Source organism: Dama dama, chromosome 17 (genome assembly GCF_033118175.1).
Source record: "Dama dama isolate Ldn47 chromosome 17, ASM3311817v1, whole genome shotgun sequence".
Taxonomy (NCBI): domain Eukaryota; kingdom Metazoa; phylum Chordata; class Mammalia; order Artiodactyla; family Cervidae; genus Dama; species Dama dama.
In genome coordinates, this window is record NC_083697.1 from 32,480,317 (window position 1) to 32,504,689 (window position 24,373).

Here is a 24,373-nt window from a genome sequence, read left to right on the forward strand (position 1 = left end):
TAAGACAGATGGGGGTTCTGGGGTGTGCAGAACAACTTTGCCCTGTAACATCTTTAGAGGATCTCTGATGAGTTGTTGGGGGGCAGGTGGCCCTGTGGCCCAGCTTGGACTTCCTGTGGTCATTGTTACCAGCTCTCCAGGGCCACCCCCTCCAAGTAGCTCATTTTCTTGAAACTGTCCTGTCGTGGCATCCTTGCTCAAGTAAGGAAATGCTGCTCCCCCTCTTTCTCTAGGAAAACTGGTGGCAGTTTCCCCCAGTGTAGTAGTGTAGAGAGGGTGGGTGAGGTGGAACGCAGAATCGTAAATCTCAAAGGGGCCCATCTGGCCTGGTTGTGCCTGCACATTCCATAGGCTTGTCTCTCTGTTTCTCATCCAGCCGCTGGAAGGAATGTGCTCGTATATGCCAAAGCAGAAGAGTCCCAGACCATAGGGGCTTATTGATGCTATTTTTGCCCCCCCTTTTTTTTTTTTGCTGTGTGAGTTGAGAGAAAAGAAACTGAAGCTTGCCAGGTGGCACACAGAGGCCGCTCTGTGCTGCTAGAGAAAACCACAGATGCTCCTGAGGTTTATGGGCTTGAAACCCTCCTGGAGTTTGCTTGCATGTTCAGATCTGCACGTGTGTAGAAACCTCTTCCAGGAAGAAACAGTGACGCTCAGAACATAGTCCTTGATTGCAGAACCCTGGAAAGAAATGACTTAAATTCCAGAGATTATTGAATGCATGAGGTGCTGATGAGGAGATGGAAGTTGGAGGGAAGATGGGCTGGTTTTTCACATCCTGACTGAGACATACCAGGGTCTTCCCAGGTGGCACTAGCGGTAAAGAACCCGCCTGCCAAGGCAGGAGTTGTAAGAGACAGGAGTTCGATCCCTGGGTAGGGAAGTTCCCTTGGAGGAGAACAAGGCAGCCCACTCCAGTATTCTTGCCTGGAGAATCCCCTGGATGGAGGGGCCTGATGGGCTACAGTCCGTGGAGTTGCACAGAGTCGGACACAGCTGTGGTGACTGACACATACCAGGCCTATCAGACCCCTGAAGGATGAGACCTCACGGGGAGTGGGACGTGGTTTAGTAACTGGAAAGTCATCCAGCAGCCGTGACTCTCTGGTGGTCAGGGTGCCTGGTCGGGTTTCCAGGCGGCAGCGGCGCCCCTGGCCTGGTTGAGGTGTGTGATCTCGGCCACATGGCGGCTGACCTGCGCCTGGCTGCTTCTCACTGCTCTCTTCTCTGCTGCGTCGCTTCTTTGTACTCTGGGCTCCCACCCCCTCGTGGCTTCTGCTTACTCCTAGCTGTTGCTTCCTCCTGACCTCGCTCTCCCTTCTGCCTTTATTCTGAGTGCCTTTCAGGTGACTTCCCATTTCTCGAGAAAGAAGCTTGATTGGCAGGTCAGTTCCTCCCACCTCCTTAAGACATCATCCTACATGGGTGTGGCTTTCTTGGAAGGGGGTCAGGCAGGCCAAGTGCCAGAGCAAAATAGATTTCTCTCCAAAGCTGTTGGTTAGAGGCCCCCCCCCCCCCAGTGTGCTTCTATAGCAGTGGTCCCCGACATTTTTGGCACCAGGGACCGGTTTTGTGGAAGACAGTTTTTCCACGGGATGGGCTGGGGCTGGGGGGATGGTATGGTTCAGGCGGTAGTGCGAGTGATGGGGGGTGGCACAGGAAGCTTTGCTTGCTTGCTTCTTGCTGTGTGGCCCCGGTTCCTAACAGGCCATGAGCAAGGGATTCCTGTTCTATGGCATTCTCTGTCATCCTCTTGGTCCAGTATAGTAGTGATGAAATGATGATGCTGATAAACTTGAATTTTTATTATTTGCCAAAGATGTAGCCTAATACTTGAATTTACTTGGATTATTTTCTACATCCTCATAGTAACCTTATGATGTAGGGTACCATTTCACAGATGTGGAAATTGAGGTTTAGGCAGGCTTGGTAACTTAACCAAGATCACTCAGGTAGTAAGTAGTGTAACTGAAATTCAAGACAGTGTAGTCTATATTGCAGCATCCTCTCTGTCTGTCTGTCCTACATTTAACCTTATCTGTTGTTCAGTTGTCAAGTCATGTCCAACTATTTGTGACCCCATGGACTGCAGCATGCCAGGATTCCTTGTCCCTCACCATCTCATGGAGTTTGCCCAAGTTCATGTCCATCGCATTAGTGATGCCATCCAACCATCTCATCCTCTGTCATCCCTTCTCCTTCTTCAATCTTTCCCAGCATCAGGGTCTTTTCCAAGGAGTCACTATTCACATCAGATGGCCAAAGTATTAGAGCTTTAGCTTCAGCATCAGTCCTTCCAATGAATATGCAATGATTTCCTTTAGGATTGACTGGTTTGATCTCTTTGCTGTCCAAGGGACTCTTAAGAGTATTCTCCAGCACCACAGTTCAAAAGCATCAATTCTTTGGCGCTCAGCCTTCTTCATGGTCCAACTCTCACATCCATACATGACTACTGGAAAGACCATAGCCTTGACTATACAGACCTTTGTTGGCAAAGTGATGTCTTTGCTTTTTAACACACTGTCTAGGTTTGTCATAGCTCTTGTCTGAAGTGAAAGTAGCTCAGTCATGTCTGACTCTGAAACCCCATGGACTATACAGTCCATGGAATTTTCCAGGCCAAAATACTGGAGTGGGTTGCCATTTCCTTCTCCAGGGGATCTTCCCAACTCAGGGATAGAACCCAGCTCTTGTCTAGGCTACCCCTTTTTCTGGATTCCGGGGGAGATTGCAGGTGAGCCAGGGAGCTTGAGTACCGGATGGTTCGTGCAGGAGACTGGAATGTTCTCTGCCTCACCCTAGAGCAGGCTTGTCTGAGTGGCTGGAATTTCAGTCTCCCTTGTATGGTGACAGATGCCCATCAGTACATTTCTTGTTTGTTGACTGTCTAAACTTCTGTTATAATGATATTGCCTCAGCTGTGTTCCATTAATGTATCTTATTTCTGAGACACCTGTTGGTCTCCTTGCCTAGTTCTGTGAGATACTGTCTAGTACTTTGGGGATAGTGGAAATCTCCCATTTTCACTGGTGAATCATCACTTAAAAGCTCCAGATTGATACGCCAAGAGCTAGTTGTCTTATAGCCAATTTGTGGACTGGCTAATTTGCTGAAAGTATTTGTTTCAACTTTTTAAACTGACTGCTATTCATTTTGTCTTTATAGCAGCACTTTGTTATGGCCAATTTGTTTTTGCTTCTGCTTCCTGCTGCAGCAACAGCTGTAGACTTAGAAGAGATGACTGAGAGTCACAAGAATATAGATACAGGTATAGATAGTATGGGCTTCCCTGATTGCTCAGTTGGTAAAGAATCCGCCAGCAATGCAGGAAACCCCAGTTCGATTCCTGGGTTGGGAAGATCCGCTGGAGAAGGGATAGGCTACCCACTCCAGTATTCTTGGGCTTCCCTTGTGGCTCAGTTGGTAAAGAATCCGCCTGCAATGTGGGAGACCTGGGTTTGTTCAATCCCCGGGTTGGGAAGATCTCCTGGATAAGGGAATGGCTACCCACTCCAGTATTCTGGCCTGGAGAATTCCATGGACTCTATAGTCCACGGGGTTGCAGAGAGTCAGACACGACAGAGCGACTTTCACTTTCATGTAGATAGTATGAATATGAAGAATTCTTATGAATGCTCATTTATACTTATGTTTCTTAATGTAATCTTAATATATTAACAGGCTTCCCAGGTGGTGCCAGTGGTATAGGACCCGCCTGCCAATGCAGGAGACGTAAGAGAGAGGGGTTCAATCCCTGGGTTGGCAAGATTCCCTGGAGGAGGACATGGCACCACACTCCAGTATTCTTGCCTGGAGAATCCCATGGACAGAGAATCCATGAGTTTGCAGAGAGTCAGCCACGACGAAGTAACTTAACATGCATGCAATGTATTAACAATGAATATGTGTATAGGAAATCCACCTGTATTCTTGAGACTGTGGTATTTGAATTTATTCTTCTTGTGACCTGCAGTCTTGGTCTCTGGCTTTCTCTCTCACTCTGACTCTTTTCTTTTCTGTCTTTGCTGCTGCTATACAGATCTTCACCTTCACATCAACCATCTCAAATGACTAAAGGAATAAGTACATATGGACAGCTACTCCGCTCCTCATCCATTTATCCTTCTTCTGATTAGATTCCACTTCAGAGGATGATATTTTCTGAGCTTACACACAAAATCTAGTACCCTTGACGTCTTTGACTCCCAGGGCTTTGCTGCAGGATACACGCAGAAGGAAGAGGAGGACTTCCTAGTGGGGTGTACATGCAGGCTGTATGTGTTCTCACATCAGCAGTAGTTTGGGGTGCAAAGGAGGGCAGCCAGGTAACATTTTGTATTAGCTTTTTTTTTCCCCAATAAGTTTGAGTTTTAAAAAGTTGTTATTTAAACCCAAGGACTGAACATTCAAGTCAATATGGAGAACTAGAGCTGAAATCATGTATGTATTGTCGGTGACATGGACAAAACCTAAAAGTTCCTTCCATAATTGCTTGTTTCATAAATGATACTGAGTTGATATTGAGTCAACATGAATGAGACAATTTACACTGATTCAGTTGCTGTGTGGACTGGAAATAGCAACTAGCTGAGTAAAGGTATCGTTAAATCTAACACTTGTCTCTTCACCTTCCCATCCCACCTTCTGTCTGCTTCCCACCCCATGCCCAACACTTTTTTCCCGTGTAAATTGGGAGCTTTAGGTTTTTGTTTTTTTTTTTTAATAAAAACTCAAATGGATAAATTTTATTTCTTTTTTTTCCCTTTTTTTTAAATTGAAGGATAATTACAATACTGTGTTGGTTTCTGCCAAACATCAACTCGAACTAGCCAGCCATAGGTATACCTATGTCCCCTTCCTCCCGCCTCCTACCTCATCCCAGCCCTCTACATTGTCACAGAGCCCCAGTTTGAGTTCCCTGAGTCTGTCTGTTTTACATGCGTTAGTGTATATGTTTCCATGCTGCGCTCTCCAGGGAACTTTAGTTTTTGTTGTGCTTGTATGTGTGTCTGTGTGTGTCCGTGTATGTACCCACACATGCAGCGATAAAGCACCGTGTATTCAATGCTTTGTTCTGTTGTGTGGAACTCTTCAGGTGCAAATCGGCTCCAGATAGAACAAGTTTATGCAGTCATGGAGTCTAAGGATCCTGAGTGACTTGCAGAACTCTTGGTCAGGCCAGGATCTAAATATCGGTAGGATTTCTCTCCCTACTCTTGTTACCCATTTCTCGCTGCAGATTGACTTTCTCCACAAAGTGAAAAACACACAGCACGTGGCTCCAGAGTTGAACCTTTCATAGCTTCAGCCACTAGAGACAGATATTTACTCTAAATCCTGGGGTTGAGGAAGGGAATTTCAGGCCTTCTGACTCTCACCCAGGTGGTGGGGTTATGTGAGAACTCTGAGTGGCTCACGGAGTGGGTTTCGGGAGAGTGGACTTTTATAAGGAGGAGGAGGCCCTGTTCCCAGAAGAACAGGGTGGTGGCCTCCTCTAGGTTCCTCGAAGCCTAGGTGTCTGCCGCCGGCGGGCTTGCACATTCCTGAGGATTTACCACGAATCTGAATGTCTATTTTAAATCCCTTGGCTGACTTAACTGTAATCTTAGATTTTTTTTTTTCCTTCCGGCTTCTTGTTAACTACAAGTTTTAATTATAATTATTCTTCAGCTGGCATGTTCTAGCACTTCTTACTCATTTGTCAAATTGAGCTTAACACAATCAAAAAGTCCAGGGAAAGACCCCATCTTTGAGACAGCAGAAGAGTGAACTGTCATTTTTGTAATCCACAGTCTTTGTTGCCATGATTATGTTCAGCTCCTCTTTGGTCGCTCTGTGTAGTTAGAAGCAGTAAGACTGCTCTTTAGTGACTATTTGGAGGCATCGCACAGGTGAAAGTCTTTTTTTTTCTATCTCCATTCAGGTAAGCCATCCTAATCCTAAGGAAAAGAAAACTGGGCTTTGACTGCCACACTTTGTGTTTTAAGATTTAAGTTGGTTTCCAACAGATAACTACCTGGAATTCATTAAAAATAAAGTTCTTGGTCGTCTTTTCTGTCCTTTGCAGAATTTTATTTCCTCCGAGCTCTCAGTATCTGGCTCCAGCCCTGTCTTTTGCCACAATGTAGGATTAAATGAGTAGGATCTGCAGTCCAGCTCGGGCCCCAGATGATTGTTGTTTCCATGGAAACAGTTGAAGGCCTCTCAATTAAAACTGCCCCTGCAGGCTGGGGAATCTAAAAGTATGAAAATGAGTTTGTCTGAGAAGCCAAATTCTCATATTCCAAATTAAACCCAGAGAGGACAGTGCCCCAGGAATCTACTGACAGTTGGGATTGCACTTTTTTTTGCCTTTAAAGGAGGGAATGTCTTGGTGTTTCAGGCCCAGGTGTGTATGTGTGTTGGAGGAGGGGGTTGCTTGTTTTGCTGAATTCCCCAGATAACTGTCCCTGTTATCCATGGAGCTCTTTGTGTACAGCCATGGATCACCAAAGAGTGTTTGGGAACAATCTGATCTTTGCTCAGACTTTGGTGTGAATCACAAAACAACAAGCCCATTAAACATGAATGAAATCATAGAATGGTCTTAAAGTTGGAAGGAACCTAAAGGTCAGTAAGTCCCTATTTCCCCTTCACTTTGAGAATCCCTCCTGGAGCCCTGCTGACGTAGGTTCACAACTTTGACTCCCTCGTGAGGGGGAGTGCCCCCATGAAGGGAAGCCCTGGTTTCTCAAGCAGCCTTCTCCATCCCATGACTGGAGACCTGCTGGCCTTCGAAAGGTCTCTTTATACTGGAACTGACATCTCTTTCCTGTCTCTTCCAGCCTTGGTGCCAAATTGAATCTACTTCTCCTGTAATTAAGTTGACTTTATAAAGTGTAAGAATGTTATCATATAGCCCCAAAGCCCTCTCCTCTTCTGGCTGAGTGGGTCCAAAACATCACGACCTAAAGTATCAACACCTATGTTTATAGGTATTCTGAGGGGAGAGGTTGATTTCTCCCCATTGCGTGACCCTCACCACTTAACCATCACTTAGATTTTGTCTGACTTCTCTAGCAATTTTTTTTCCCCTCAGCATCGTTTGTGTAGGTGGAGAATTGATTATGGTATTTCTGTGTGTTCCTTTTTCCCTGTGCAGTACTCATAGTTCAGAACTTGGAACTCTAAGAAACACAAGATTGGATCAAACCATTGGTCTATGCAGTTTCATGAAGGGTGTGGTTGTCTTGTATGATGTCACCCCAGACATTAGTGAATACACCCTACATTCCTAAGTGTTTAATAATCCCTCAGCCCTTCATTTGTGACTTTATTTAAACCCTGGCCTTTTTCATAAGGTTTAATTGAACATTGTAAGAGTCCTTTATGCCTCATGTGTACTATTATTAATATTCTATTATTGTCCTTACGGTGACCCCTGCCCACCCCCACCCCCCACAAGAAACAAAAACCTTACAAACAAACTCTCTTGTTCAGTGTTGCTACAACCTTCAGTTCAGTTCAGTTCAGTCGCTCAGTCGTGTCCGACTCTTTGCGACACCATGAATCGCAGCATGCCAGGCCTCCCTGTCCATCACCAACTCCTGGAGTTTACTCAAACTCATGTCCATCGAGTCAGTGATGCCATCCAGCCATCTCATCCTCTGTCGCCCCCTTCTCCTCTTGCCCCCAGTCCCTCCCAGCATCAGGGTCTTTTCCAATGAGTCAACTCTTTGCATGTGGTGGCGAAAGTATTGGAGTTTCAGCTTCAGCATCAGTCCTTCCAGTGAACACCCAGGACTGATCTCCTTCAGGATGGACTGGTTGGATCTCCTTGCAGTCCAAGGGACTCTCAAGAGTCTTCTCCAACACCACAGTTCAAAAGCATCAATTTTTCGGCTCTCAGCTTTCTTCACAGTCCAACTCTCACATCCATACATGACCACTGGGAAAACCACAGCCTTGACTAGACAGACCCTTGTTGGCAAAGTAATGTCTCTGCTTTTTAATATGCTGTCTAGGTTGGTCATAACTTTCCTTTCCAAGGAGCAAGCGTCTTTTAATTTCATGGCTGCAATCACCATCTGCAGTAATTTTGGGGCCCAAAAAAATAAAGTCTGACACTGTTTCCACTGTCTCCCCTTCTATTTCCCATGAGGTGATGGGACCAGATGCCATGATCTCAGTTTTCTGAATGTTGAGCTTTAAGCCAAAACGGGTTAAAACATAAAAACCCTAAGCTCTGGTGTTGATTAGTGCTGACTGAGAAGTGCTGGGAAGCAAATACATAGCTTCCATTTGGTAGACAAGGATTATTGAAATAGGTATTCTGTTCTGGTTCTAAAAAATCAATAGCTGTGAGATCTTCAGCAAGCCACCAGACCTCTCTGTTTCCATTTTCCTCAAGTATAAAAGGAGATGATTGCTTCCTATTCTTCCAGGTTATTGGGGATGCTTTGAAAACAAATTGTTTAATTTTAAAGGCTTTATAGCAAACTATGTCATGGTACTCTGGGGGTATTTTGAGAGCTCAAAACAAATTTAATAAGATAAAAAAAATATTGATGATATTGGATATTTAAGACTGACAAACTTTCATGGTTTCAAAATAACAGTAGCTGGCCTCTGTAAGAATGAATATTAAATATATACCTTCCATTATAGAGAAAAAAAATCTCATATAATTTCTAACATAGATTCTGGGTACTATTTGATGTGGTATCACACTTAAGGAAGAAAAGATTTCAGTAAAGTAGTGGTATTATTTGTGGAGAGATGAAATTACTCTGGGTTCTTTTGGCAGGAGAATAAACAGGTTGCAAGCTGGGGAATAGCCTTTGATTTGTAAGTCATTTAAATCCCAGTCCTTAAAAAAAGGGGAGTAAGGAAATACCCTAGTAACTCAACATGGGTAGGCCATCAGTACACACCACCCAAGTGGGCTGTGGGGATCTGAGCTCGGTGAGGTCTCCTGAAATTTCAAGGGTAGGCCTGAGGTGAGTTTTTCTCTGGAAAACTTTAAGGGTTTTGGGGCTGGGGCTGGCTGCCATGTTAGCTTTAACATGTTAGCAGCTCTACCCTTACTTCCTGAGAAATGCCAAGGGCTCGGAGCTGGCCCTGGTCTGGCATCTGCATGCCTCGGTGCTATAAGAATGATTCCTTTTGGGTGTTGAAAAGTGTTTTTCCTACACGTCTGTTTTTCACTCAGGACCACTTGTATTTGGAGATACAGAAAGCAAAGGTAACAACCATATCTTTTCCATACAGGATCTGGTGACAGTTTCTTGGGATCATGTCTTTGCTTTATATAGTTTTACCAAAAATAGGAACCCATCTAGACCTTGGAAAGAAAGTAGTTTTTCTTCTCTTTTTCTTTTCTCTGTCTACGTGGTAGTGTTTCTTGCCGTGATGTGACGTGATGAGATCACCTGTGAAGTTTTCCTGGGGTGGGGCGGGGAGAGACCGCGGCGGTCATCTTTTGATGCTGGAAAACTGACCCTGCCTCCCAATGCCCTGTTGTGTGTTCTGTCCAATAGGGAGTTCTGTCCAACATCTCTTCCATCACCGATCTCGGCGGCTTTGACCCGGTTTGGCTCTTCCTCGTGGTGGGAGGAGTGATGTTCATCCTGGGATTTGCTGGGTGCATTGGAGCTCTGCGAGAAAACACTTTCCTTCTCAAGTTTGTAAGTACCGTACTCCACTTACACACCGAGAGCCAGACCCTCATCTCACATCAGGCAGACACCCTGTTGAGGCAAGAGTGAGCCGCAACTAAAGGCACTGTGTGGCAAGACTGTGGCCTGGGTAATGCTTTTCTTTTAGGAGAGCACTTTAGATACCCACCACCATCCTCCCCTACCCAGGTGCCTGTGTGCTAAGTCACTCAGCTGTATCTGACTCTCTGCAACCCTATGGACTGTAGCCTACCAGGCTCCTCTGTCCATGGGATTCTCCAGGCAAGAATACTGTGAGTAGGCTGCCATGCCCTCCTCCAGGGGATTTTCCAGACCCAGGGGTTGAACCCATGTCTCTTACGTCTCTTGCATTGGCAGGTGGGTTCTTTATCACTAGCACCAGCTGGGAAGCCCCCTCTACCCATGTCTCCTTGATAACATCGGCACCACCCGTGGGGGTTTTGTACATAGATATCACAAGTTTGCAGTCCAGCCCCTAAAATAGCTTTAGGACTAAGGTAGGTCTGTATACGTATCTAGTTTTCTTCTTTTGGTTGATTTTTGCCCCCTCTTTTGAGCACATAGTCAGTAGAAAGCTGACTGAGTTTCAGGTAGTTGGTTCAGAGAAGCCAGACATAAGCACAGTGGCTGTGACCTGTCCAGATTAAATCTGTTAAACAGGAGGTTCTGGTGACTATAGAGAAACAGTAAACACACATTTCCTGTGTTCTCTGCTAGGGCAAAGGCCTCCTTTGTGTGACCAGCGTAATTTTTAAATGGCTTGCAGGATATTTGGTGTGATCTGTTAGCATGAGTATTTTTGGAAGAGTTTGACTCAGGGGTAGGTAAGTATTAAAAGTCAAGAATGAAAAGGAAAAGCCTCTTCCTTTGGAGATTTCTTCCATAGGAGATCAAAATGGCATGTGCTTCCCTGTGTGTCTCTGAAGTCAGTTTGGTAGAAGTAGTCAGTGGTCAGCGAGTGTGCCTATCTATCTGGAGCTTGGCATTCTGGTGGGTGTCTGTCTCATGGCACAACAGCATCCAGTTCCCTCTCCAAGAACAGAAAAATGAATTAAAAAAAAAAACAACCCACCTTCCCATGGTGAGGGAAGACGGTGGGATAGGAGAGTCCCTGGGCTCCTCCTCTGCTGATGCAGAATTGTCTAGGGACATGTTCACCTCAAACAAGAGCATCTGCCAGAGCTGGTCCCAACAGCCATGCTGCATGGGATTCCCCTCTTAGCACTTTCGCCACGTCTCCTCTGGCATCTTTTCTTTAATTTCCCTAAGAAAAGCAGACTCAGTTTCACCATCTGTGCCCCCAGGCTAACTCATTTTGAATTTGGGCGCCTCTGCCTCAGACAAGGTTCTGGAGGCTCTTTAACTTCCAAGTTCATATAACTCAGGCTAACAGGGAAAGCCAAGGATTGCTTGGTCCTGTGTACAATTTAATGAGCGCTTGGTTCCCTGTTCTTTATATGTAGGTCTGTGTTGCGAGTAAAGACTCTTCCTGCAATGCGAGAGATCTGGGTTCAATCCCTGGGTTGGGAAGATCCCCTGGACAAGGAAATGGCAACCCACTCCAGTATTCTTGCCTGGAGAATCCTTATGGACAGAAGGACCTGGTGGGCTACAGTCCATGGGGTCACAGAGAGTCGGACACGACCGAGTGACTAATCACAGCACACCCACATGTTGCAAATAGTTTTCCAAGACTTCATTTGTCTTACACACACACACACACACACACACACTTTATTCCTCACCTAGTCTTGACCTCTGGAGTCCTCAGGAGAGCTTTGTCCCTGCTTGTGACCTACCAACCTACCAGTCTTCTTGGCATGAGATATTTCTAAATGTGTGAGCTCACCTCACTCAGCGTTTCTATAGCCTCAGTGGTCTCAGATCATACTTAACTACTGGCCACTATTTTATCAGTGTTAGTCTCCTTTTCGCTTTTAATGTGATTTACTTGCATACGGTTTAGTTTATAAGGGTGGTATCTTTCATAGATCTGATGATTTTTGTAGTTGAAGATACCAGAGTTAACTGAACAGACAGAAATACATACATTTCTCTAGATTAGCATCCTAATTTACGAAGTCCCACATTGAAAATGAAGAGAATTGTGTTGTTTCTTGTTTTTTCTTTTAAGACTTGGAGAATATTTTAAATGCCCTCTCTCTCCACTTAGTACAATCAAAACTGGCCTAGAATATGCTTTGAGCAGGAGCTGTGACACAAGTAGGAAGTAAATGTCAACACGGCTCCAAACAGCCTCAAAGGTTGGATGCCAGAAGGCTAAGAGAACTGCTGAGGGAAATCCAGGAGCTGGGACTGGAGCTTCCTGATTGACTGAGGCCCTGAGATGCCTTCTGTGCGTCAGTCTCTGCCCCGTAGGAAATGGGGGAAATTAGCTCACGGTTCCGAGGGAGGCAGATTTCTGCCAAATACTTGAGAAGAATTTTATTTGGACTCAATTTCTGATTATGTATCTTATGATTCATTATGAGAAAACATACCAGAGTGACTGGAAAGTGAACTTGCCTCACCTTGATGGAGGCAAGGACAGACATCTAATTAATACCCTTGCATGGCCTCTGGTTTGCGTGTACATACCTGTGAACCAGCTACGGCTTTTCTCATTCCTATAGTGTGTTATCTGTTACATTTACATGTGTAGAGTGCTCCCTGATAAAGGAGGGAGTCGTTTTATGTGGTGGGGTAGGCACTGTGTAAAAGTGATAGGATTTTTTTCCTCTCTTTTTTTCTAGATTGAGGGAAGCTTACTCTGAAATTATTGGCACTACTGATGACTGTTAAGAGCTGTTTAGATTCCTTTTCTGGTGAACTCACCAAGGACAGATAGCCAGGAGCTCTGTGGAACCTGAGGGGCTGAGCTAGAAGGTCTAGAATTGTGGCCTGAACCGTGGGGTCCTCGACTTTGGCAGGCCAAAGCCTTTCTTCCTTCCAACCCTCCCTCTAGCCCCTCCTCCCAGCATTTTGGATAAACACTGTCTAACGTGGAAAGACCTGACCCCACAGTCCTCTTTGACCCCCGACCCCAATCACGGAAGACTGTGGGCTCTTTGGGCGCAGGGCTGTGGTCCTACTTGCCCTTGATTCTGCAAGGCCCACCCAGGCCAGGGTCTGCACTCTCGGGGACCATTCAGTTGATGTGTGTTGAATTTAAAAAAGCATTTTTAAAAAAAAATTTTTGTAAGTAAGTTATGAAGCTCCCTTTGCACCCCTCACCAATGTGTTTTCCTCTCCTGAGCGCCTTGCTGTCTGCTCGCTGGATGTGGACACAGCAGCAGCTTCCGCGCCTTTCGCCCTCAGCCTCTCACTGAATGGCAGGAGCCCAGCAGAATGGGTGGCCCCAGCGTCACCCTCTCTTTCCTTGTCACCAGAAGCTTACCCTCTGGTCCTTTACAGCCTCATTTCTCATAATCCGTTTGAGTGAAATAGTTTGCAAAGGGTGAGAATGTGGGGGTGGGAGGAGGTGGAAAGAACCATGGGCGTGAGTGGGATGTAGATATGACTAAGATGAGGCACTTCTGGGTGTTTTTAGATGAAAGGGAAATTTCTCCAGATTTATGGGCAATGACCGTGTATCCTGCGGTCTCCAACCTTCCTCTTAAATTCTTATTGTCTATGTCAGCCGGAAGTCTTTCTCTGGCTGCGTGTTGATGTTATTTAAAATATTATGAGCCTGGTGCTTTGCGAGGTAAGGCTGGCATGGCTCGCATTCCCAAGAAAGCGCTCAAACCAGTGGTTTCATTTTGTTTTCATGATGGGAAATGTTTTTTGTGTCACAGCTTACCTCCTCCCCACCCCCTACTCCCCACCAACTTCCTCTTTGACCTCTTCATCTAAGATGAACACATCTGCTCTTTTACCCTAGGTAGCAGGTGCAAAGGCAAATTAAAAAACGGTGTCCTGAATCCAGAAAAGGAATATATCCCATCCAGAATCAAGGCCACAGTAGCAAATGACAGGCAGTCTTAAAAAATTGGGATAATTTATCTTTCAACATTACAAAAGCTTACCAGAGGTAGGGGCAGGTCATTGTTCAAGTGTCTGACAAGTGCATTAATCAGGAGAAACTCATTAGGCCTTAATGTGGGTCTAATGAGAAATTCCTATTATCCATGTTTGCTTATGGGCTTTGTTGGTTAATTACCAAAATGGAACACCAGAGCTCCTAAAATGTGATTATGAAATGATTTTTAAAAATTCTTTCTTGGAGTGTAATACTCTATTAATGAATCTTAAGAAATTGAAGGTTATCTGCTTTGGGCATGGGTAATAACCCAATATAATTACAAACCTTTTTAGAAGAAACCATTTAACTATATGTGACCAAAAACAGCACTTCTCACTGTTCTCTGTGTGTCTTTTGTTTCAGTTTTCTGTGTTCCTGGGAATTATTTTCTTCCTGGAGCTCACTGCTGGGGTTCTGGCATTTGTTTTCAAAGACTGGATCAAAGACCAGCTGTATTTCTTTATAAACAACAACATCAGAGCATACAGGGATGACATAGATTTGCAGAACCTCATAGACTTCACCCAGGAATATGTAAGTTTAAATTTGGCTTATTTTCAGGTTGAAAGCCTTCTTGGAAGGATGAACCCAATGAATGTTCCTCCTGGCTTCTGTGTCTGCCAGTTGCAACCTACCTCTGACTCTTCTGCATGGTTTTTTCATTTGTTTGCTTGTGTGTTTATTATTTTCTAACTTGCTATATGACTTAGATGATTTGTATCCTAATGGGAAATGTCTGATTTTTCACTTATCTCAGTTTCTACTAAGAACAAAGAAGGAAACTCTTAGGCCAAGAGATGATCATCAAGGGTGCTCACTTCTGTCAACATTTGAAGACCCGCTTTTTGGTGGGGGGGTGGGGTGGGTGGGTGGGGGGTGGTTAATGTGGGTTTTTTTCTATTCTTGATCCCCTTCCTGGTCATTCTCCATGCTTCATAGCTCATAATAATGTACTTAGCAATAGAATATTTATCCACCAAGTTCCTCAAATTATGCCTATCCGAATACCTGAAACTGAAAACTGAGAAACTTCTAAGACTTGGTGACTTCTCACAAGTAAATTATCTATAGAGCCGAGCTATCTCCCATTCCAGTTTCTCAACATGTCTGTGAGACAGTGACCTCTGCGATGCAAATGAGGCGGCAGATGCCCTGTTCCACTCAAAATGCAAAATGGTATATAAGGGACCAGAAGACACACAGCAAGTGCCAAAATCTGATCAGCTAAGTGACCTTGGGCTAAAAGGACCTCGAGCTGTTGCCCTAAGAGTAAAATGGGAATAATAGTAGCCACTGTTTAACTCATGGGGACATTCTGACATTCATGAGAGGTACTTGGTTTTATATTAGGCTTCAGGTGTTACTGTCCTGCAGACTGAGAGCCTGTATCTGCCGCACTGAAAAGCTAGATAAGGGTGAGCAGGCCTGAACCGCTGTGTCGTTTGACATTCGTGTACGTGTCGTGTATGTGGCAGAACTGGAGGCCAGACAGAAACTCAGCGGACCTGTGGCTGTCTCTTGGTTGGCTGGTTTTCCAGAGTGAGCTGGGCCCCTTTGATAAAGTGAGGAGAGGAGGCCTGCATCAGCGCTTGCCATGGGGGACACCCCCTGCCCCGTTAGGCACTCAGAAGTGAGCTGAATTGTGCTGGTCTTGTTCTATGATGCGACGACTGTCCTGGAGCCTGCTGTCCCTCGGGTGTGAGATTAAGCCCTGATTCATCTCCTCAGCAGACTTGACTGGTTTGTTGGGTCATAATGGATGCAAGCTCACACCTTGCCAAGTATTATTGCTGACTAGTTTGCATGACAGATCTGATGGAGCTTTGTAGGCCAACTGGAGATGCACAACCCAAGCCTTTGGAGGATCCGATGAACTCGAAGAACATGCGGATACACGTTCTCTTGAGATGCTGTCTGCTTTATATTGGAATTCTGTTATTTCATGTGATTTCACTTTTCTCTCTTGGATTTTAATACTTTGAAGTAGCTATTGATCTTGAAACCTTTACGATGGTCAAGGCTTGATGTTTATTTAACTCAGAGAAGTTGGACTGGGCCAGCATGGGGGAGTGTCAAAGGGGCTTATGATGGAGACACCCTGGAACCTAGCCTTAAGACTCACTGAATTTAGCAGCTTGTTTTATTATATTTTAATTGATTTCAGTTTTTAGGCTGAAAATCTAAATCCATGCTCTTGTTTTTAAAAATTCAGAATAGAAACAGATACAGAATAAAAAATATGCCTTTCAAACTTGGGGAGCTGGTAACGGATATGTTCACTATCTTGCTTGCAATGATGCTTTTATGATGTATAAGTATGTGAAAACGTACCAAGTTATATACTTTAAATATGTGCATTTTATTGTATGTCAGTTCTATCTCAGTAAAGTAGATGAAAACTGTGTAGAGGTGGAAATTTAAAAACGAAGTAAACCCATGGATCTCCTACACGACCCCAGTTGCCTCCTTCAGACACTGCTGCTGCTTGCTGTCTTGCTGTTCTTCTAGAGTGTTCCTTTATGTACTTGACCCAAACAGACTTTGCTCTGACTGGGCCCTGCTGTACAATCCTTCCCTGCCCGTCCTCCACCTCCCACCACGGGGCCTCGAGGCTCTTTTGTCCATCACCAGCACCGGCTTACTACACACCCTCAGCCTTAACTCAGAAGCTTTTACGGTGGCCGTTTAGGTTCATCTTGGTTTAAAAATAAAACCTGGGCCAGAGAGAAGGTTAGAGCTGGCAGAAGCTGGGTATGGGTCATTCTGGCAGGTGGAGCGTAGGCACCTGGTCGCCTCCAAGTTGAGATGTTCTAATTTTCTCCTGTTTGCTCTAGTGGCAGTGCTGTGGGGCTTTTGGAGCTGATGATTGGAACCTAAATATTTACTTCAATTGCACAGATTCCAATGCAAGTCGAGAGCGATGCGGCGTTCCCTTCTCCTGCTGTACTAAAGACCCCGCGGTAAGTGACGGCCAGAAACCCGACGTGTGTGTGCGATGAGCAGCTTCTTTTTCTCTCGGGAGGCCTCTTCTTACCCACCTGTCCCTAACTGTAGCTCCTCTTGCAGTGAGTGGGGGGTTAGAGCTCAGATCATCTCAGTAGGAGTAATCACGTATATGTGTTAGTCACTCAGTCGTGTCCAGCTCATGCCCAACACTAATTAAGCGGTGCGCGCTGGTTCCTGTTCTAAGCCTGTGTACGTGTTGGCTCATTTCACTTTGGAACCTTCCCGCTGGCAGATACTACCATTATCTTCCCTTTTCAGGTGAAGGCCTGTGGAGTTTAAGTAGCTTTCCCAGGCTTGCACTGCTGGCGAGTGATGGAGCCGAGCCTAAACTCAGGCAGCTGCCCGTATCGCCTGTATTACTTCCTTGTGAGAAGGACGGGCTTGTACGGAAGCACTGCATTGCTTGGGGTTAGTAAGCCTTTTCTTGCTGACTCAGCTCTGAAGGAGTCCTAGGAATAGGAGAGGAGTCTGAGACAAGCTCGGATGAGACCACTGCAGGAAGACTGTGGCTGCCCACACTCTTGGCCAGAATGGTGACAGTCACTGCAGTTTGTATTTTAGGAAAAATTAGAAAACCTGTCCACAAGCCACCCTCTTTACTGTGGGTTTGATTATATTTTGAGTCAAATTGTGTGTCTGGTATAGTGAATGTGTCTCAGTTGAGTCAGACTCTTTGCGACCCTGTGGACTGTAGCCCGCCAGGCTCCTCTGTCCATGGAATTCTCCAGGCAAGAACACTGGAGTGGGTTGCCAGCCCCTTCTCCAGGAGATCTTCCTGACCCAGGGATCGAACCCAGACCTCCCTCATTGCAGGCAGATTCTTTTGTCTGAGCCATCAGGGAAGTCTGATACATAGTATGGCTTGAAATGTAGCTCCCCAGCTGTATGTAAAAGCCAGAATTGAGGGTTAAAACAGTAAATGTGAGAGAGAAGGTGCCCTTCGCCCTTCCTTGCTCCTCAGCCTCTCTCTGACTGGTTAACCCCCCAGTGTCCTCCCCCAGACCCGCCCTTCCATACGAGGGACAGGGCCACATGGGTACTGATGAGTTCAGGGGCTGGTTCTCCCCTGCAAGGTGGGGTGTGTAGGGCTCTTTAAAAGGGGCCGTTGTTCATCTGTAAAAACACTGAATCATTATGCTGTGCCCCTGAAGCTAATATAATATTGTAAATCAACTATCCTTCAATTTAAAAAAGAGAGAAGGGGACAATGGTCTCAGGACAATTGTCTCAGGACAATGGTCCCCAGACTCAGTCTGGGCTGTTCTCTTTGTCTGAAGGAGGCTGAGAATTGGTGAGGACTGTGCTCTGGACCCTCCCCAGGAAAGCCAGCCTTCCTCCCCAGCTCACTTCTCCTTTCCCCTGGGTGGGCTGGGAGGCAAGAGAGCGCCCATCACAGAGCCCAGGGCGCCCACCCAGGCAGCAGACACAGCTGTGCTGTCTCCTGCCTCTGCCCTGAGTGAATATTCCAGCAGAATTCTGAAAATTCTCAAAAGATGCACCCCCTTTCAATTGTAGATCCTTTGGGACAAGATGTCTCATTCCATAAATGCTAAGCTAGTAAAATCCACCACATGCCCTGCAGAGGAGAAACATAAACCAACCTGAGACAGCAGAACCCACGTTTCTTCTCAGGCCTGTGAGATGTCGGGGTGCCTATACACACACATGTGGTCAGGGCATTGCTTTTAATAATCAAAATGACTTGTTCTCATGGAAAAACCACTTAAACAATGCACAAGTGCATGTATTGTATCTTAGACACTTGGTCATGTCTGACACTTGTGACCCCGTGAACTGTAGCCCGCCAGGCTTCTCTGTCCATGGAATTTTCCAGGCAAGAATAGCCTGGAAAAATGGAGTGAGTTGCCATTCCTTTCCCCAGGGAATCTTACTGACCCAGGGATTAAACCTCGGTCTCCTGCATTGCAGGTAGATTCTTTACTGTCTGAGCCACCAGGGAAGCCCAGTATGCTAGTATATAGATTCAAAAATAGAATTCCCCACTGAAGAGCATGAATGGAGATAATCATTATGAAAGTCATTAGAAGAAACTTTTAACTGTGGTTTTTGTCTGTCTCCAATTCCCTAAACCCATAAGCTTCTTGAGGTTATCAACCTTGAATTCAGAGACTCCCACATAATGGAATCGCTAGTCTTTCTGATATTTCCTGAGTCTCAGTTTTCCTCATTTGGAAAGGAAGGATTATTTAATACCTCCTAAGGAATGTTGTGATAATTCCATGGGATTTTGTATGAAAGTGTTTAACACGGTGCCTGGGACATCTGTGTGCCCAAATAAACATTTTATGGCCAACATTTAGCAGGGGTCTTCTGCTGACCGTGGATGGACTTTCTGTCTGACAAGAGTGAGTTTCAGTTTTCTGTTTCTTTTCTCTACCAGGAAGATGTCATCAACACACAGTGTGGCTATGATGCCAGGCAAAAACCAGTAAGTGGAATCCCATCTTGTCGCTTAGTACGAAGGGTGTTGGAGGAGCTTTTGAATTTGCGTGGTGATGCTGTGCTCTCCTCTTCCCTTGTGAAGGAAGTCGATCAGCAGATTGTCATCTACACGAAAGGCTGTGTGCCCCAGTTTGAGAAGTGGTTGCAGGACAACTTAACCATTGTGGCTGGTATTTTCATAGGCATTGCCTTGCTACAGGTAAGATGGCTGTCATGGGCGATGGTGCCCTGGGAAAGCCCTCACCAGGACAGACGCTTTGCCTAGTCCCCACACGTCACAGTTGTTAAGACACCTTGGAGGGCTGGGGAGCAAACCTCAACTCTCTTTGGTTTGTATTTTGTTAAGGCTCTGATTTCAGATGCTACTATCCCGAAAGACTTTAGGGAACCTTTCATCCTTTTCAAGATGGAAAAGTTGCTGGGGTCACTAGTTGCCTTCTGGCTTTCCAGCGTTTCCATGGGGTTAGTGATGTGGCATTGTGACAGCTGATCAGACAGGAAAGGTCAGATGGCAAGCCTTGCCCAGTGGCCAGGCTAAGACTTTTTGGAGTTTCTCAGACACTCTGTACTCCTTTCTGTCTCTGGATCATCTTTCCAAAGTGCTGGGAAGGGAAGGGAGCACCCACTTTTCCTCCTGGGAAGCCAAAGAACTGGGCTTTTCTTCTTGTGGAGATGTGATACTTTCAACTGACAGGGCCACAAACGAGGCATAATGGTTGAAAGAAATTAAGAAGACCTGAATAAATGGAAAGTCATCCATCATCACAGATTGGAAGACTTAATATTGTTAAGGTGGCAATACTCCCCAAATTGATCTACAAGATTCAGTGCAGCCTCTGCCAAAATGACAACTGACTTATTTGCAGAAAGGGACAAGCTGATCCTACAATTCATATGGAAATTCAAGGGACCCAGAATAACAAAACACACTTTAGAAAGCACAGGGTTGGAGAATTCATACTTCCCAATTCAAAACTTCTGACAAAGCTACAGTAATCAAGATAGTGTATACTGGCATATGGCTGGACATATAGTTTAGTGGAATGGAACTGAAAGTTCAAAAAAAGCCTCTAGTCTATAGTCAAATGACTTTTTTTGACTAGGGAACCAAGACCATTCAATGGGGAAAAAATGGTCTTTTCAGCAAATGGTGCTGGGCTAACTGTTTACACAAAAGACTACATTTGGATCCCTAATCACATATAAAAATTAACTCAGAACTGATCAAATACCTAAATGTAAAAGGTAAAGCTATAAAAGTTTTAGAAGAAAGTATAGGTGTAAATCTTTGTGATCTTGAATTAGACAGTGTTTTCTTAGATATGATGCTAAGATCACAAGCAACCAAAAAGTGGATAAATTGGACTTCATCAAAATTAAAAACTTTTGTGCTGAAAATGACACATGAAAAGTGTCAATGACAATGAAAGTGAAAATAAAGCCCACAAAATGGGAGAAAAAAATTTACATATCAGTACCTCTGATAAAGGTCCTGTGTATAGCATATATAAAGAACAACTCAACTATAAAAAAAGATAAACCCAATTTAAAGGTGAGCAAAGGATTTGAATAGACATTACTCCGAAGATACACATTAGCTCTTTGTAATGACATCGTTAATTATTAGAGAAATTCAGAACCACCGTGAGATACCACTTCACACATACTAAGTTGGTTATAATAAAGACAGACATTAATAAGAACTGGTTAGGATGTAGAGAAATTGGAACCCTCAAACATCACTAAAGGGAATGAAATGGACGCAGTATCTTTGGGAAACAATTTGCTAGTTCATTGAGAAAATTAGAGTAACCATATGACTCAGCAATTCTGCTCCTAGGTATGTGCCCCAAAGTACTGAAAGCATGTTTACCCAAAAACTTGTACACCAGTGTTCATAGCAGCATTATTTGCAATAGCCAAAAAGTGGAAACCATCCACATATCCATCATCTGATGAATGGATAAACAAAATGAACTTTATCCATATAATGGAACAGTATTCAGCCATCAAAAGAATCAAACTGCTGTTGCAAGATGGATGAACTTTGAAGACATTTCACTCCATGAAAGCAGACCAACACAAAGGCCATATATTGTATGATTCTAGTTCTATGTCAAAATAAGCAAATCCACAGAGACAGAAAATAGCTTAGTGATTTCTAGGACTGCCAGGATGAGGGGGCGGGTGGAGTGACTGTCCCAGGGTACAGAATTTCTTTGGGGGATAATGAAAATGCTTTGGATTAAGATAGTGTGGTGATGGTTGCACATTCTCATGAATGTACTGAGAATCGCTACATTATACACTTTAAAATGATGAATTCTGTGGGATGTGAATTCTATCTCAATTTTGAAAATCAAAGATTTTTTTTAAAAATAGGATTCAGTAGCCAACAAAGCCTAAACCTTCGGCCATTTGATGCCTTTCTTCCCTTTCTCAGATCTTCGGGATCTGCCTGGCCCAGAACCTGGTGAGTGATATCGAGGCTGTCAGGGCTAGCTGGTAGAGCGCCTGCTACAGCCACTTCCAGACACTGGACAGACCCAGCCTTCCTGACCCTCCAGTGCGCCCACCTGATACCCATGCTGCACGGACTCTGATCTCAGAGGCATCCCGCAATCCCAACTGATGGAGCTGCCAAGAACTTAGTTTTCTTGCGGGGGGAGGTAAACTGGGAAATGCTGCTCACTGACAGAATTAAAAAATAACCAGTATGAAAGTCTTTGCGCCATGAATCTCTACTGTAGCCATGAATTTCTGGAAGGTTGGATACTTACCAAATGGAAAAAAAGAAGGGAGGGTGGGGGAGCCAGATGTACTGAGTTTGTGGAAGAGTCTTGTCCCTGCTTCGGTGGTGGGAAGGCTGTCTTCTGTGTTAACGGCCTGAGGAGGTGTGTCGTTTCTGAGACTCAGCCCCTTACCTGGGAGGGGTGTGTTTTCAGCATCCCTTCGCTGTATGTTTCAAGGAACCATTAACAACCATCCTCCCAGGAAGAGAACAGCTTGCCTTTGGGTTCCCATTTTGTGACCGCATTCGACAAGGAGCTTGGGTGGACTCATCTGGTCTCTCCTGGAGTGTGTCCTTGTAGAAGTTGTGTATTCCTTGTGTGCTGAGCAGGGGCTTTGGAACATTTCACGATGCCGAATTCTAGCAGGACAGATCTTTTCTGTAAGTAGGCCTGAGCTTTATTTATCAATGAAATCCAAGGAGAAAAAGAGGTAGTGAATACTGCAGCCCACCAAATTAGTTATTGGGTTTTTTGGAAATGGAACATTCTGGGGCTTTGTTTTGTTGTGGCCCTCCCCCCTTTTTTTGTCTTCCAGAAGTGAAAGCTATGATACAGTTTCTCTTACATTTTAGATTTTTTTTTTTTTTACTCAGCTAGAATATTAATTTTTTATATAATCTCTCTGCATGACCTGTGAATCTGAATCCACCAGCTCCTTTTCATGCCGTGTCTCCTACAAGCCTTTATAAACGTTCTTCTGTCAGCATTTATCTCGTGGGGTCCGCAGCCTTGAGTGGCGTGTCCTGCCCGTGTGGGAAGGGACCAGCTGGACGTGCCAGGTGTGTCTGTGGACTCAGTCTCTGCTCCATGTCGCGCGATCGTCATGGCCTCTTCTGCAGGCTCCCCCTTTCTCTTGGAATCGAATTAAGCCCAGTTCTGAAATGGTGTTGACAGAGTCAAAAGCTTCTGGTGGTTTTTCCTTCTGGTTTTCGTTTGTTTTTATGAAACAACAACAAAAAACAAAAGCCGAGGTCGAGACCAGAGCTGCGTCTGTCCTCTGCGCCGACTCGCCAGCAGAACAGTGACAAAGCGCAGATGTCTCAAGAGGGAGCGCTGATCGGCCGAGAGCTCGGTGATGAGGCGGGAAACACTTGTAGAAACTGCCGTCTGCCCTGTCCCCACTCCAGGTGTGGGGGACGAGTTTTGCCCCAGAGTTTAATCCTAACTGGTGTCTACCAGGATGTCCCCTACCCCGGGGAGCAGATATCAGTCTGTGGGAAAACCACAGGCATGTATCACAGTGATGACACATTTGCCCACACAGAACCGGGCAGCCAGCTAGCGTAGCTTGTGGAAACTTAGCCAGGTTTTCCATTTTGGCCCCATGTTGCATCGCCGTGGCTGATGAACGTGTCCGTCTGCTCAGAGAAAGGACAAAAATTCTTTGAAAATCTAGTCTCCAGAGTTAAGGCGTGTATGACTCTGCATGTGTGTGTTTGTGTCTCTGTGTAGTTAAGAGATGTTCATTCCGTATCCTGGCTGTGAGATGATTTTATCTCATGTCTGTCCCCACCACTGTTGTCATTCCATATTGATTTTCACTCAAACCTGGAGAAGACTTGAGCCCTCTGGTTGGCACTCTTGTCTTGTTTGTTACCTCATTCATTCTCCAGTGAACTCCACCTGACCAGTTGATTCAGAATCAGGCCAGCTTCCCACCCTTTGGCACATCCAGTAAAAGGCCAAACAGCAAGTCCGAGTTCTAAATTTTAATTAATCACCTTTTTTTTTTTTTTTTTACACTTGAGAGTGGTTGTAATAAAGGCTGTCATTAATAAACTTGGTTCTACCTTACATGGAGTTCTATCTGTCTTCATTCTCTCTTGTGGTTGTGAAATTCTCTAATCCAATGGTGATCAGACGTTAGCATGCATTGGAATCTCCTGGAAAGCTTGTTAGCACACAGATTACTGGGTTTGCCACATCCCCAGAATTTCTCATTTAGTGGGTCTTGGGTGGAGCTTGAGAATGTGCATTTTTGACAAGTTTCCAGGTGAACTTTCAAACTGGGAAAGACACTTGTCAAGGCACCCCTCTGACCAGGTTCTCTCAGAGGGAAAAAAGAGAGAGGGAACATTTTGTGTCTGGGGAAGGAAAGGTCCTTTGTGCTGCTGGATGCAGACTAATGAGAGATGGGGCAGAATTGAGGATGTAGGAAATCTGTCTCTGAAATCACTGTCTGCAATCACCATCACGTGGGGACCATGCAGAATACAGATCAGGCTTTGCCCCTCGCAATCTTGGAGTGGGAGTCAGAGCTTGTATTTTTTTAAGAAACTCCCGTGAAAATTTAACACACAATAGGAATTAGGACCCATAGACCTAGGTAAATCTTAATAATATTCACAAGCTTTTTATGGGAAAATAATTTCTAGCAGTCCCTTAGAGCAGGATTCTTAAAAACCCAC

General features: G+C 45.0%; 1 protein-coding gene across 2 annotated transcripts in view; it reads left to right on the forward strand.

The window, feature by feature from the left end:
- TSPAN5 (tetraspanin 5) overlaps positions 1 to 23,759 on the forward strand; it is a 188,788-nt gene extending 165,029 nt beyond the window's left edge. For both annotated transcript variants that reach the window (XM_061164362.1, XM_061164363.1), the window contains exons 3-8: positions 9,522 to 9,668; positions 14,068 to 14,238; positions 16,539 to 16,664; positions 19,112 to 19,159; positions 19,256 to 19,372; positions 21,617 to 23,759. In XM_061164362.1, coding sequence (XP_061020345.1) covers positions 9,522 to 9,668; positions 14,068 to 14,238; positions 16,539 to 16,664; positions 19,112 to 19,159; positions 19,256 to 19,372; positions 21,617 to 21,682 — 675 coding nt within the window. In that variant the 3' untranslated portion in view covers positions 21,683 to 23,759. The remainder of the gene's footprint in view (positions 1 to 9,521; positions 9,669 to 14,067; positions 14,239 to 16,538; positions 16,665 to 19,111; positions 19,160 to 19,255; positions 19,373 to 21,616) is intronic.
- Positions 23,760 to 24,373: the final 614 nt, after the last annotated feature.